We start from the raw sequence: 15,507 nt of genomic DNA, 5'->3' as shown, positions 1-15,507 counted from the left end.
CCAGAGTTCAAATACTTCGGTTAATTCTTATTGGGGTTTGTTAATTGTAACAACCAAAATTTTCGTATGTGAGGACTCTTTGTTGGTCTAGAACTATACTTGCAATGAGAATTCAATTGAGAAATTCTATATCAACAAAAGTTCGCTCATCAGAGGTCCATGGCAAGAGTATCCCGCTCGCATCCCTTCGGATCAATAGAGCGTGCAGGCGTTGGTACCTGGACAGTGATCCGAGCACTATACCTCGGGGGTTCCCATATGAGAATTCCGAAGGGCGATGTCTCCATGAAAATGTGTCGGGTTGACAGTTGAACCGATAATGTGATATCACAGCCAGTAGGACAGGCATTCATCATATGCATTTTCTATCTGTTTGTATGCTTTGACTACTTGAAATGGCTTGCCTATTTCTATAACATGCTTACTTGCTATTTGAATTATTTGTCTTATATGCTTCAACTTGTGTTTTCTAATGGGATTGAGGAGGCTCGGAAGGCGGTGGCAATGGGATCGCATGGAGGATCGGTTGGTGAAGGCTGTGGGACAGCGGTGTTGGTTAGAATAGAAATTCCCTAAGATAGATTACCCAGTTTATTTATGTTAAGGTTTATATAACTATGCCTAATTATTTTAGAATGTGTTAAGTTTGAAATCTTGTGATGGATATGGAGCTTAGGATTGCCTTTGGCGTACATCACTGGGTACTGTTACCATACTGAGAACCTCCGGTTCTCATACCATATTTCTATTGTGTTTTTCAGATGCAGGTCGCAACCCACCACGGTGAGTTGTCTAGTTGGTAACAGAAGCGGAGGATCCGGATTTCTTTTGAGTCTTTGTGGTTTATTTTCATAACTGTCTCTCACTTTTGTATTTTTACTTTGCCTAGAGGCTTATATTTGAGAAAACAAAATTGTATAAACTATTTTTTTTCTGTCTGATTCTGTATATCTGTATATGACTAGCCGGTTTAAACTCTGCGATTCGTGGCTAGTTTCCTATGATATTATATACTTATCTTTTGTTATATCTTATCTGTTTCTTGCACCTTACGATAGTAGCTTCGTTAGTATGTTTTGTGCTTTGAAATCCTATCTTTGAGCTATATCCCTCATCGGGCTTCTAGTTGATACTATTCTTCCTATAAATATATTATGTATGAGCTTAGATCTGTCGTAATCTCTGATTAACCTTTGCTTTACGACGCGAGGTAAAGCTTAGGCTAATTAGGGTGTTACATTTAGTGGTATCAGAGCGGTTCATCCTTGTGAGCGTGAGGGATGGACTGATTGTGCTTCATTGCATACTCTGTGTCTTTTCTTTGATGCTATTAGGTTATCTACTTGATATATGCATAGCATGCTTGTTTGTGAGTGCCTGTTTGGGATAATTAAAGCACTAGGCTTTTGATATTGAGACTGATCATCTTGATATCGATTGTTAGGTGCAAACAGGAACCCTGCATGGCTACTCGCGAGCGAGGTCGAACATGTACACGAGAAAGTAGGAATGAGCAACCAGCTAACAATCATGCCGAATTCATGGCGGCAATGGCGAATCTCGCTAATACCATGGAAGCTAATGCTGCTGCGACTCTACAAGTTGTGCAGAGGTTGGGCCAACCGGCTGGGAATGGAAATGACAATGGGAATGGCGAAGGGAATGCTAATGATAATGCCGAGGGAAACGGCAATAATGCCAGAGGAGTTCCGATGACCTTGGCGACGTTTCTCAAGGTTCATCCACCAACTTTCCGAGGATCAACTAATCCTACTGAAGCGGACCACTGGTTCCAGGCTATGGAGCGTGCTTTACAGGTGCAGCATGTTCCCATCAATCAATATGTCGAGTTCGCCGCTTATCAGCTAGCGGGAGAGGCCCAGCCCTGGTGGCAAGCAGAGTGTCGCTTGCTATAGCTTCAGAACGCTGACATTCCATGGGAGGTGTTTTAAACGGCCTTCTACAAGAAATACTTCTCTGAGTCTGCAAGGGAAGCAAAGGAGATGGAACTGATGCAGCTGATGCAAGGTTCCATGTCTGTGGCAGATTACACCAACAAGTTTGAGGAGCTTTGTAGGTTTTCTAGGGTATTTCAGGGTGCCCCAGAGACCTACGAGAGCTAGAAGTGTATCAAATACCAAAGGAGGATGAAGGACAACATTATGACTGTTGTGGCTCCTATGCAGATCCGTGTCTTCTCTGACTTAGTGAATAAGGCAAGAGTGGTGGAGGAATATGCCAAGGCCGTGGCGGCATCCAAAGACACTCATGGAGGGAGCTCTATTCGGGGGCGTGGCAAGTATTTTCATCCAAGGGGACAAAGCTTCAAGAGAGGGGGATATGCGCCTCAAGGGCAAGGAGGCTTTAGAAAGAATACCAATGATCAGATTCAGCGTGGCAAAGGGAGAGGAAATCAGAGTAAGAGTTCTTCGGATTTAGCTTGTGATCGTTGTGGATGTTTTCATCCTTATGACTCTTGCAAGATTAGTATAGGTGGGTGCTTCAACTGTGGCTTACCTGGTCATTTTGCGAGGGATTGCACATGTGGAAAGAACCTAAGTGTGGGTCAGAGTCAGCACCAGGGGTGAGTTTTTGCTGTGAATGCCAAGGATGCTTCCAAGGTGGATCCGTTGATGAGAGGTATATGTCTAATTGCTGATAAATCTTTAGTTGCATTATATGATACTGGAGCTTCGCATTCATTTATTTCATTTGCTAAAGTTGAGGAATTATGCTTGAAAGTGTCAAAGTTACCTTTTGATCTGCATGTACATACTCTACATCAGACAGTTATGACTAGGTCAGGTTGTAGACAAGTAGGTTTCAAGCTTGAGGGTAGATACTTTACGCATGATTTGATCTGTTTACCGATGGTGGAGCTAGAGATGATTTTGGGGTTTGATTGGTTATCAAAGAATTGGGTTTTGTTGGATTGCTTCGAACGGACAATTCAATTTATGCCGGAAGGAGAGAATAGAGCAGTGGGAGCTACGGGGTATTACCTGAACTCTGTAATGGTGCATTGTAGTGGGAAGGAGTGTCAGGGTTATACTCTGTTGGCTGCTAATACTTTGGGTGATGCCCAGAACTTAGGTCAGATTCCGGTGGTGAGAGATTTTCCGGAGGTATTCCCAGAAGATATCCCGGAGTTCCCACCTCAAAGGGAGATTGAGTTTGCGATTGAAATGGTGCTGAGAGCCGGACCAATGTCGATTACACCGTATAGAATGGCTCCGATAGAGCTGGCATAATTAAAGACTCAGTTGGAAGAACTTCGAACAAGAGGTTCATTCGACCGAGTGTATCACCGTAGGGAGCGCCAGTTTTATTGGTGAAGAAGAAGGATGGAGGAATGTGTTTGTGCGTGGATTACCGATAGTTAAGTAAAGTGACGGTGAAAAATAAGTACCCGCTGCCAAGGTGGTGCACGAAATTGTGATCTTAAGGGCGCCAACAACTTGGTACGTACAATTGTAATATCACTCTTCTTCACAACTTCGCACAACTAACGAGCAAGTGCACTGGGTCGTCCAAGTAATAAACCTTACGTGAGTAAGGATCGATCCCACGGAGATTATCGGCTTGAAGCAAGCTATGGTCACCTTGTAAATCTCAGTCAGGCGGATTCAAATGGTTATAGAGTTTTAATAATTAAAAGATAAATAACACGTAAAATAAAAATAGAGATACTTATGTAATTCATTGGTGAGAATTTCAGATTAGCGTATGGAGATGCGTTGTTCCTTCTGAATCTCTGCTTTCCTACCGCCTTCATCCAATCCTTCATACTCCTTTCTATGGCAAGCTGTATGTTGGGTGTCACCATTGTCAATGGCTACTTCCCATCCTCTCAGTGAAAATGGTCCTCTACGGTTTCCCGCATGGCTAATCAGCTGTTGGTTCTCGATCGTGTAGGAATAGGATTTACTATCCTTTTGCGTCTGTCACTACGCCCTACAGTCGCGAGTTTGAAGCTCGTCACAGTCATCCCATCCCAGATCCTACTCGGAATACCACAGACAAGGTTTAGACTTTTCGGATCTCAAGAATGTTGCCAATTGATTCTAGCTTATACCACGAAGACTCTGATCTCACGGAATGGAAGGCTTTGTTGTCAGGAGAAGCAACCATGCGTCGTGGACCAAGAATCCAAGAGATACACACTTTAGCTTGTTTTCATGTAGAACGGAAGTGGTTGTCAATCACGCATTCATAAGTGAGAATGGTGATGAGTGTCACATAATCATCACATTCATCATGTTCTTGTGTACGAATGAATATCTTAGAATAAGAATAAGTATGAATTGAATAGAAGAACAATAGTACCTTACATTAATACTCGAGGAACAGCATAGCTCCACACCTTAATCTATGGTGTGTAGAAAGTCCACCGTTGAAAATACATAAGAACAAGGTCTAGGCATGGCCGAATGGCCAGCCTCCCCAAATGGCATATGAATTCAAAAATAGGGAAAAAGACCCCTAATACAATAATAAAAAGTTCTATTTATAATAAACTAGTTACTAGGGTTACAGAATTAAGTAAATGATGCAGAAATCTACTTCTGGGCTCACTTGATGTGTGTTTGGGATGAGCATTGAAGCTTTCATGTGTAGAGGTCTTCGTTGGAGTTAAACGCCAGTTTGTAACTTGTTTCTGGCGTTTGACTCTGCTTTGCAACTTGTTTCTGGCGTTTAACGCCAGAATAGGGGAGAAAGCTGGCGTTAAACGCCAGTTTGTGTCATCTAAACTCGGGCAAAGTATGGACTATTATATATTGCTGGAAAGCCCTGGATGTCTACTTTTCAAAGCAGTTAAGAGCGCACCATTTGGACTTCTGTAGCTCCAAAAATTCTATTTCGAGTGCAGGGAGGTCAAAATCTAACAGCATCAGCAGTCCTTTGTCAGCCTCTGAATAAGATTTTTGCTCAGGTCTCTCAATTTTAGCCAGAAAATACCTGAAATCATAGAAAAACACACAAACTCATAGTAAAGTCCAGAGATGTGAATTTTGCTTAAAAACTAATAAAAATATAATAAAAACTAACTAAATCATACTAAAAACAATCTAAAAACAATGCCAAAAAGCGTATAAATTATCCGCTCATCACAACACCAAACTTAAATTGTTGCTTGTCCCCAAGCAACTGAAAACAAAATAGGATAAAAATAAGAGAATATACAATGAATCTCACAATATCAATGAAACTTAGTCCTAATTAGATGAGCGGGGCTAGTAGCTTTTTGCTTCTGAACAGTTTTGGCATCTCACTTTATCCTTTGAAATTCAGAATGATTGGCATCTATAGAAACTCAGAATTTTAGATAGTGTTATTGATTCTCCTAGTTTAGTATGTTGATTCTTGAATACAGCTACTTTATGGGTCTTGGCCGTGGCCCTAAGCACTTTGTTTTCTAGTATTACCACCGGATACATAAATGTCACAAACACATAACTGGGTGAACCTTTTTCAGATTGTGACTTAGCTTTGCTAAAGTCCTCAATTAGAGGTGTCCAAAGTTCTTAAGCACACTCTTTTGCTTTGGATCACGACTTTAACCACTCAGTCTCAAGCTTTTCACTTGGACCTTCATGACACAAGCACATGGTTAGGGACAGCTTGATTTAGCCGCTTAGGCATGGATTTTATTCCTTGGGCCCTCCTATCCATTAATGCTCAAAGCCTTGGATCCTTTTTACCCTTGCCTTTTGGTTTAAAGGGCTATTGGCTTTTTCTGCTTGCTTTTTCTTTTTCTTTCTTTCTTTTTTTTTTTGCTTTTTCTTGCTTCAAGAATCAATTTCATGATTTTTCAGATTATCAATAACATTTCTCTTTGTTCATCATTCTTTCAAGAGCCAATCAATTTTAACATTCATAAACTTCACTATCAAAAATATGCACTGTTCAAGCATTCATTCAGAAAACAAAAAGTATTGCCACCACATCAAAATAATTAAACTAATTTCAAGATAAACTTTGAAATCCAAGTACTTCTTGTTCTTTTGTAATTAAGCACATTTTTCATTTAAGAGAGGTGAAGGGTTCATGGAATTATTCATAGCTTTAAGATATAGACACTAGACACTAATGATCATGTAATGAAGACACAAACATAGACAAACATGAAGCTCAAAAACCGAAAATAGAAAAATAGATAGACAAGGAGATTAAGGAATGAGTCCACCTTAGTGAGGGTGGCGTCTTCCTCTTGAAGAACCAATGGTGCTTTTGAGCTCCTCTATGTCTCTTTCTTGCCTTTGTTGCTTCATCCCTAGTGATTTTGGTGCTCCTATCCTTAGTTGCTCCCAATAGTTGTGTGGAGAAAAATGTATCCCTTAAGGCATCTCAGGGATTTCTTGGTGAGGGAATTCCTCATGCTCTTGTTGAGGTCCATGAGTGGGCTCTCTTGTTGTGCAGTCAAATGCTTTACTACTGAGCTATGGACCCTTGAGATGAATCTCTCCATCTCCCATGACTCGGAGGTGGAAGCTTTTGTCTTCCCTTTCCTCTTTCTAGAGGTTTTTCCGGCCTTAGGTGCCATAAATAGTTATGAAAAAACAAAAAGCAATGCTTTTACCACACCAAACTTAAAAGGTTTGCTCGTCCTCGAGCAAAAGAAGAAAGAAAGAAGGGGAAAAAGAAGAAAATGGAGGAGATGGAGGGGGAGAGAGAGAGGTGGAATAGGTGGGAATCCTGTGGGGTCCACAGATCCTGAGGGGTCAAGGATGTATCATCCCTTCTCCTATTAGGCGTGTAAATGCCCTTGCAGTGCAATCCTGGCGTTTAACGCCAGATTGCTGCTTGTTTCTGGCGTTAAACGCCAGGCTGCAACATGTTTCTGGCGTTTAACGCCAGATTGTTACTTCTTTCTGGCGTTTAACGCCAGTCTGGTGCTTCTTTCTGGCGTTTAACGCCCAGAAAGGTGCCAGACTGGGCGTTAAATGCCCATTCTGCTACCCTTACTGGCGTTTAACCGCCAGTAAGTTGCTCCTCCAAGGTGTGCTATTTTTAATGCTGTTTTTTATTTTTCTTTATTTTTTTTGCAATTGTTTTTGTGACTCCACATGATCATCAACCTAAAAAAAAGAAAATAACATAGATAAATAGAATTGGGTTGCCTCCCAATAAGCGCTTCTTTAATGTCAATAGCTTGACAGTGAGCTCTCATGGAGCCTCACAGATGTTCAGAGCTTTGTTGGGACCTCCCAACACTAAACTTAGAGTTTGACTGTGGGGGCTTTGGTTGACTATGTATTGAGAGAATCTTTTCTTGCTTCCTCTCCATGGTTACAGAGGGAGATCCTTGAGTTTTAAACACAAGGTAGTCCTTATTCAATTGAAGGAACAACTCTCCTCTGTCCACATCCACCTGCAGAATGGTCCAATGATATCTTAGACAATTCAGACAGACCATCATAGAATATACCCAGGATGGTCCATTTTGAAAGCATGTCAGAAGGACACTTTTTGGTTAGTTGCTTGTATCTCTCCCAAGCTTCATAGAGGGATTCACCTTCTTTCTGTCTGAAGGTTTGAACATCCACTCTAAGCTTACTCATCTTTTGAGGAGGAAAGAGCTTGGCTAAGAATGCCGTGACCAGCTTATCCCAAGAGTTCAGGCTATCTTTAGGTTGAGAGTCCAACCATACTCTAGCTTTGTCTCTTACAGCAAACAGGAAAAGCATAAGCCTGTAGACCTCGGGATCAACCCCATTGGTCTTAACAGTATCACAGATCTGCAAGAATTCAGTTAAGAACTGAAAAGGATCTTTTGATGGAAGTCCATGAAACTTGCAATTCTGTTGCATCAGAGAAACTAATTGAGGCTTTAGCTCAAAATTGTTTGCTCCAATGGCAGGGATTGAGATGCTTCTTCCATGGAAGTTGGAATTTGGTGCAGTAAAGTCACCAAGCGTCTTCCTTGCACCTCCACCATTGTTATTGGTTTCGGCCATCTCTACTTCTTTTTCGAAAATTTCAGTAAAGTCCTCTTCAGAGTGTTGTGTTTTAGCTTCTCTCAGCTTCCTCTTCAGAGTCCTTTCAGGTTCCAGATCAGCTTCAACAAGAATGTTCTTATCCTTGCTCCTGCTCATGTGAAAAAGAAGAGAACAGAAAAGAAGAGGAATCCTCTATGTCACAGTATAGAGATTCTTTTATGTGAGTAGAAGAAGAAAAGAATAGAAGAATGAGAAGAGAAAAATTCGAACACAAAGGAGAAGAGAGGGTTCGAATTTTGAGATGAAGAGAAGTGTTAGTAAATGAATAAATAAATAGAAAAAGATGAGAGAGAGAGAGAGAGAGAGAGAGAGAGAGAGAATACTAACTAAAAGAGAAGAAAAATATTTTTTTATTTTAATTATTATTTAAAATTCAAAAATTAAGAGAAGAAATAAAATTAAAATTAAAATTTGAAACAATTAGTTAATTAAAAGAATTTTGAAAAAGAGGAAGGTGATTTTCGAAAATTAGAGAGAAAATTAGTTAGGTGGTTTTGAAAAAGATAAGAATTTCAAAACAAACAAAAAGTCAATTAGTTAGTTGAAAAAGATTTGAAAATCAATTTTGAAAGGATAGGAAGTTAGAAAAGATTTTTGAAATCAAATTTTTGAAAAAGATATGATTGGAAAAGATATGATTAAAAGTTATTTTGAAAAAGATTTGAAAAGGAAATTAAAAAGATTTGATTTTTAAAATTAAAATTGATTACTTGACTAACAAGAAACTAAAAGATATGATTCTAGAATTTAAAGATTGAACCTTTCTTAACAAGAAAGTAACAAACTTCAAATTTTTTAATCAATCACATTAATTGTTAGTAAAGTTTTCGAAAATTATGAAATAAAATTAAGAAAAAGATTTTGAAATTTTTTTTTTAATTTTTGAAAAACAAAAGAAAAAAATAAAAAAGATTTGATTTTGAAAAAGATTTTTGAAAAGATAAATTTTTGAAATTGAAATCTTGACTTGACTAACAAGAAACAACTTATTTTAAAAAAAATTTGACTCAGTCAACCCAAAGATTTCGAAATTTATGAGAGAAATAAGGAAAAGATATTTTTTTATTTTTGAATTTTTAATGAGGAGAGAGAAAAACACCAATTTGAAGCAAAACATAAAGATCATGAATCAAAACAACTAATGCATGCAAGAACACTATGAATGTCAAGATGAACACCAAGAACACTTTGAAGATCATGATGAACATCAAGAACTTATTTTGAAAAATTTTCAAGAAAAGAAAAACATGCAAGACACCAAACTTAGAGATTTTTCATGTTTAGACACTATCAATGCAAAAATGCATATAAAAAACAACAAAAGATACAAAACAAGAAAATATAAAGATCAAACAAGAAGACTTGTCAAGAACAACTTGAAGATCATGAAGAATGCAATGCATGAATTTTCAAAATTTTTTTTTAGAAAATTAAAAAGATGCAATTGACACTAAACTTAAAAATTGACTTTAGGCTCAAACAAGAAACACAAAAATATTTTTTATTTTATGATTTTATAATTTTTTTGGATTTTCAAAAATTTATTTTTATAAAAACGAAAACAAAGAAAAAATTTTTGAAAAATTTTTGAAAACTTTTTGAAAACAAAATAAAAGTTGAAACAAGAAGAAAATTACCTAATCTGAGCAACAAGATGAACCGTCAGTTGTCCAAACTCGAACAATCCCCGGCAACGGCGCCAAAAACTTGGTGCACGAAATTGTGATCTCAATGGCGCCAACAACTTGGTACGCACAATTGTAATATCACTCTTCTTCACAACTTCGCACAACTAACCAGCAAGTGCACTGGATCGTCCAAGTAATCAACCTTACGTGAGTAAGGGTCGATCCCACGGAGATTGTCGGCTTGAAGCAACATATGGTCACCTTGTAAATCTCAGTCAAGAGGATTCAAATGGTTATAGAGTTTTAATAATTAAAAGATAAATAGAACATAAAATAAAGATAAAGATACTTATGTAATTCATTGGTGAGAATTTCAGATAAGCGTATGGAGATGCGTTGTTCCTTCTGAATCTCTACTTTCCTACTGCCTTCATCCAATCCTTCATACTCCTTTCTATGGCAAGCTGTATGTTGGGTGTCACTGTTGTCAATGGCTACTTCCCGTCCTCTCAGTGAAAATGGTCCTCTATGGTTTTCCGCATGGCTAATCAGCTGTTGGTTCTCGATCGTGTAGGAATAGGATTTACTATCCTTTTGCGTCTGTCACTACGCCCTACAGTCGCGAGTTTGAAGCTCGTCACAGTCATCCCATCCCAGATCCTACTCAGAATACCACAGACAAGGTTTAGACTTTCCGGATCTCAAGAATGCTGCCAATTGATTCTAGCTTATACCACGAAGACTCTGATCTCACGGAATGGAAGGCTCTGTTGTCAGGAGAGGCAACCATGCGTCGTGGACCAGGAATCCAAGAGGTACACACTCTAGCTTATTTTCATGTAGAACGGAAGTGGTTGTCAATCACGCGTTCATAAGTGAGAATGGTGATGAGTGTCACATAATCATCACATTCATCATGTTCTTGTGTGCGAATGAATATCTTAGAATAAGAATAAGCATGAATTGAATAGAAGAACAATAGTACTTTGCATTAATACTCGAGGAACAGCAGAGCTCCACACCTTAATCTATGGTGTGTAGAAACTCCACCGTTGAAAATACATAAGAACAAGGTCTAGGCATGGCCAAATGGCCAGCCTCCCCAAATGGCATATGAATTCAAAAATAGGGAAAAAGACCCCTAGTACAATAGTAAAAAGTTCTATTTATACTAAACTAGTTACTAGGGTTACAGAATTAAGTAAATGATGCAGAAATCCACTTCCGGGCCCACTTGATGTGTGTTTGGGCTTTGTATTGAAGTTTTCACATGTAGAGGTCTTCGTTGGAGTTAAATGCCAGTTTGTAACTTGTTTCTGGCGTTTAACTCTGCTTTGCAACTTGTTTCTGGCGTTTAACGCCAGAATAGGGCAGAAAGCTGGCGTTAAACGCCAGTTTGCGTCGTTTAAAATTGGGAAAAGTATAGACTATTATATATTGCTGGAAAGCCCTGGATGTCTACTTTCCAACGCAGTTGAGAGCGCGCCATTTGGACTTCTGTAGCTCCAAAAATTCCATTTCGAGTGTAGGGAGGTCAGAATCTAACAGCATCAGCAGTCCTTTGTCAGCCTCTGAATTAGATTTTTGCTCAGGTCCCTCAATTTCAGCCAGAAAATACCTGAAATCACAAAAAAATACACAAACTCATAGTAAAGTTCAGAAATGTGAATTTTGCTTAAAAACTAATAAAAATATACTAAAAGCTAACTAAATCATACTAAAAACAATCTAAAAACAATGCCAAAAAACATATAAATTATTCACTCATCACAAGGATAGATGACTTGATGGATCAATTGCAAGGAGCCGGAGTGTTTTCCAAGATTGATTTGAGATCTGGTTACAATCAAATAAGGGTGAAGGAGGATGACATCCCTAAGACTTCATTTAGGACTCGCTATGGACACTACGTGTTTGCGGTAATGTCCTTTGCGTTAACGAATGCACCTGCTGTTTTCATGAATTACATGAACCGAGTATTTCGTCCCTTTTTAGACAATTTTGTTGTGATTTTCATAGATTATATCTTAGTTCACTCTAAGACGGCGAAGGAGCATGAGGAGCATTTAAGGATTGTGTTGCAAATCTTAAAGGAGCAGAAATTGTATGCTAAGTTGTCAAAGTGCGAGTTCTGGAAGGAGGAAGTGAAGTTCCTAGGTCACGTGGTGAACAAAGGAGGGATAGCCGTGGATCCTTCAAAGGTAGAAGCAGTGATGGAATGGGAAAGACCAACGACGGTGATGGAAGTGAGAAGCTTCTTAGGTTTAGCTGGATATTACCGGAGGTTTATCGAAGGATTTTCCCGGATTGCGCTGCTGATAAGAGAGAATTTATGCCAATTTGGCAAACTAGATAAAGTAATTCCGTTGTGAGTATAGTCCAAACCGGAAATGGATCCTCTCAATCAAAATTTAATTTAAGATAATGTCACAATTCAAACCAAATATAAACCGAGAGTATTTAGACTCTCGGGTCGTTCTCCCTAGGAACTAGTGACCATAAGTGCATACAATTTTGGTTGTGGAAAGCAAAGGGTGTTTTCAATAATAAAGAAGCAAGCAATAAAGAAATAAAAGAACAAGACAAAATTGCAATTAATAAAGCAATAAAGGAATAAAAGAACTACGTATGTAATATAAACAAGTAAAACTATAAAGCGATTAAAGAGTGGTTCAAAACATAAATGAGACCTTGACTTGGGATGAATTATGGAATCCCTTCCTTGCCATAACCACAACTATGATAATTATCATGAGTTAATCTCGCTTAGTTAACCCCTAACATCGTGGAGTAAGTCAAGCAAGCATAATTGACCTTAATCCATAAGTTCTAACCAACTTACCAAACTAGTTAGTAAAAGGCTAGTTTTAATGGAAACAAGAATCAACTAACTCCCCAAGAATTACTACTAAATGTTGGACATTAGGGCTCTAGTAATCTATAGACTCATTTTCCCGAAGCCAAGGGGTGGAAATCTACCCCATAACTAAGCTTGGCATTTCATCAAACACATCGAGGGCATAAACATAAAACATGGCAAAATTGGGAAAATGGTAAAAGCTATGAACCATAAATGACCAAAATCAATAAAAGCAACTCAAACAAACATATAAAAGCCATCAAACATCAAATGAAACAACTAGGAATTCAAAATTGCAAAACTATGTGAATATTGACAAGAGAGAGTAAAATATATGAAAGTGTAGAACAAGTAATGTAATTGAAAGGGAAATTAAAGAAATACTTACAATGCAATTGCTAGAATCCAAAATCAAACTTGAAGTATAAAATTCTACAAACCCTAATTAAAACCCTAAGAAGGAACAACCTAATCTACACTACTACTACTCCTATTATGTAAAACTATGGAAAATAAAATCTAAGTCCTAAAGCCTTCATATGTGGTGTTGCTCCCTTCATATAGCCCTTGATTTCAGCCTCAAGCCTTCAGAAATGGGCCAAGGAAGCCCCAAAATTCCGAGTGCACGTGCATTTTTAATGAAGGCACGCACTGGGACCTGTGCGGATGCACAGACGTGTGCGTCCGCACACTTTGCTGAAATTCCTCTTGTGCGTACGCACAGATTGTTGTGCGCACGCACACTCCGCGATGCTCTGGATTCGCTCTGCTTGGGTTCTTGTGCGTACGCACAGGTAGCTGTGCGCACGCACGCATGCTGATTTCCATTTTGTGCGTACGCACGCATGGCTGAGCTCTCCTCCTTTGTTTTCTTCATGCTTTCTCCCAATTGCATGCTCCTCTTCCATTCCCACCAAGCCATTTCTACCCTATTCATCGGAAATTACTCACAAATAACATCAAGTATCGAATGGAAGGTCAATGGAATAAAATTAGTCAAAATAAGCACAAAAGAGCATGTTTTCACATTTAGGCACAATCTAGGGATCAAGCACAAAAGTATGCTATTTTAATGAATAAGTGTGAGTTTATATGATAGAATCCATCCAATTGAAGCCAAAATATATCGTCAAATATGGACTCATCAATTCTCCCACACTTAAACAATAGCATGTCCTCATGCTAAACACATACAAAGGAGAAGGATAAAGGGGCAAACAACTTATTCAATGCAACTATCTATATGCATGCAAGTATGTATATACTATCTGTTCATACCCTGGGTCAAGCTGTCCGACCCGGGAGGTTTAGCGACATGGCGACTGACCTCTTCAGGTCCGACTAGCTGACCTCTTCTTAAAGAGATCGGCCAAACCGACAGGAGAGCCCAACAGAGGGCCCAAATAGAGGAACACGACCCGAATCCAAAGGCAATCCAAGCCTATAGAGATAAAGGCGGTTCCCTTGAAGATAAGCTGACTTCACCCAAAATAAGATAAAGATAAGATAAGATAACTAACTTATCTTATCAGAAAGGTCAGCCCACACTACTATAAATACACTGGAGCACCCAGGTATAACTCATACTCTGATTCTACATAAAACCTGCTTAATACCCGTGCTAACTTAAGCACCGGAGTCTCTTGCAGGTCCCCCCACCCTCCGGTGACCAAGGATCAGCAGTGCAGCCTGTCCAACAAGTCGGGCGCGGCGACTTCGGCCACCCTCAACAAGTCGGACACAACAGCTCCAACCAGCACAGAAGATCTCAACCGAGATCGACCTCCAGTTTCGGGTAACCCTCGGAACACTATCTATACCTATATATCTATCTATAGTGTCTATCTGACATTGGTGAAAACAAACAAGAGAATTCCCAAGCAAGTATATAGACATATAGGGCTAAGCAAAGAAGTAGCTCAATGCAAGCAAAATCTAGAGAATTGATTCAAGTTTCAAAATGAAGCAACTTGCAAGAATGCATGACAAGAGAGGTGGAAATATAGAATTGAGTGATCGAACCCTCACTAGGTGTGTATACACTCTCAACCCCCACCATGTCAGAAACATGCCAACTTTCACATCGCCCCGCCAGAAGAGCTCATCAGCGTAACTTCGCCTTGGCCGTTTGCAAGGTGGGGGCTCGACCTTCTTGGCCCCTTCCCCCAGGGATCAGAACAAGTTAAATTTCTCATAGTAGGGGTAGACTATTTCACAAAGTGGATCGAGGCAGAGCCCCTAGCCAATGCCACCGCTCAAAGAAGCCGGAAATTCCTATATAGAAACATCGTCACAAGGTTCGGGGTTCCATATTCAATAACCACAGACAATGGCACTCAATTCACAGATGCAGGCTTCAGAAAACTAGTAGCCGACTTAAATATAAAGCATCAATACACCTCCGTGGAACATCCACAATCCAATGGACAGGCCGAAGCTGCCAACAAAGTCATATTGGCCGGATTAAAACGGAGATTATAAGATACAAAGGGAGCTTGGGCAGAAGAGCTTCCACAGGTCCTATGGGCATATCGAACGACGCCACACTCCACCACGAAGGAATCCCCCTTCCGGTTAGCATACGGAATAAAGGCAATGATTCCAGTAGAAATTGAGGAAGGATCGCCTAGAGTAGTTCATTACAATGAGGGAGCAAACTCCCAACTTCAGAGGGAAGAGCTCGACCTACTACCTGAAATCCAAGAAAGAGCTCAGATCAGGGAAGAAGCTCTAAAGTGCCGAATGGCTTCCAGATATAATCAAAGGGTAGTGTCGAGAAGTTTCGCAGAAAACGATCTCATCCTAATCCGAAATGATATTGGAACAACTCGACCAGGAGAAGGAAAGCTGGCAGCAAACTGGAAGGGACCCTACCGAGTTGTAGAAGTACTCGGGAAGGGCTACTACAGACTGTCCAATCTCAATGGACGAGAGCTTCCCAGATCATGGCACGCTTGCAACCTAAGAAGGTACTACAGTTAGGAAGGTAACAAATCTCATTATTGGATGCACTCTTTTT

General features: G+C 39.5%; 1 protein-coding gene and 1 non-coding gene across 2 annotated transcripts; both read left to right on the top strand.

Annotated features, from left to right (window-relative positions):
* Positions 1 to 2,003: 2,003 nt before the first annotated feature.
* Positions 2,004 to 3,251, top strand: LOC107647156 (uncharacterized). The gene is made up of 3 exons (XM_016351272.2): positions 2,004 to 2,087; positions 2,187 to 2,565; positions 2,671 to 3,251. Exons 1-3 carry the CDS (start codon positions 2,004 to 2,006, stop codon positions 3,249 to 3,251), a joined length of 1,044 nt encoding a protein of 347 aa, XP_016206758.2.
* A 4,197-nt stretch (positions 3,252 to 7,448) lies between these two features.
* Positions 7,449 to 7,556, top strand: LOC148562414 (small nucleolar RNA R71). Its single transcript, XR_015887162.1, has one exon. It is a non-coding gene; the product is annotated as a small nucleolar RNA R71 (small nucleolar RNA).
* Positions 7,557 to 15,507: the final 7,951 nt, after the last annotated feature.

The sequence above is a fragment of the Arachis ipaensis genome, chromosome B6 (genome assembly GCF_059453495.1).
Source record: "Arachis ipaensis isolate K30076 ecotype BB chromosome B6, ASM5945349v1, whole genome shotgun sequence".
Classification (NCBI taxonomy): domain Eukaryota; kingdom Viridiplantae; phylum Streptophyta; class Magnoliopsida; order Fabales; family Fabaceae; genus Arachis; species Arachis ipaensis.
The sequence above is the reverse complement of the archived record's forward strand: the minus strand, read 5'-3'. Positions and strand labels throughout refer to the sequence as shown.

Bases quoted from the DNA above. Each gene is read 5' to 3' on its own strand.
- LOC107647156 (XM_016351272.2), top strand. From the start codon at position 2,004: ATGGAACTGATGCAGCTGATGCAAGGTTCCATGTCTGTGGCAGATTAC. The intron at 2,088-2,186 runs GTATTTCAGGGT...GCTCCTATGCAG, and splicing joins AGCTTTGTAGGTTTTCTAGG to ATCCGTGTCTTCTCTGACTT. The intron at 2,566-2,670 runs GTCAGAGTCAGC...ATAAATCTTTAG, and splicing joins TGGAAAGAACCTAAGTGTGG to TTGCATTATATGATACTGGA.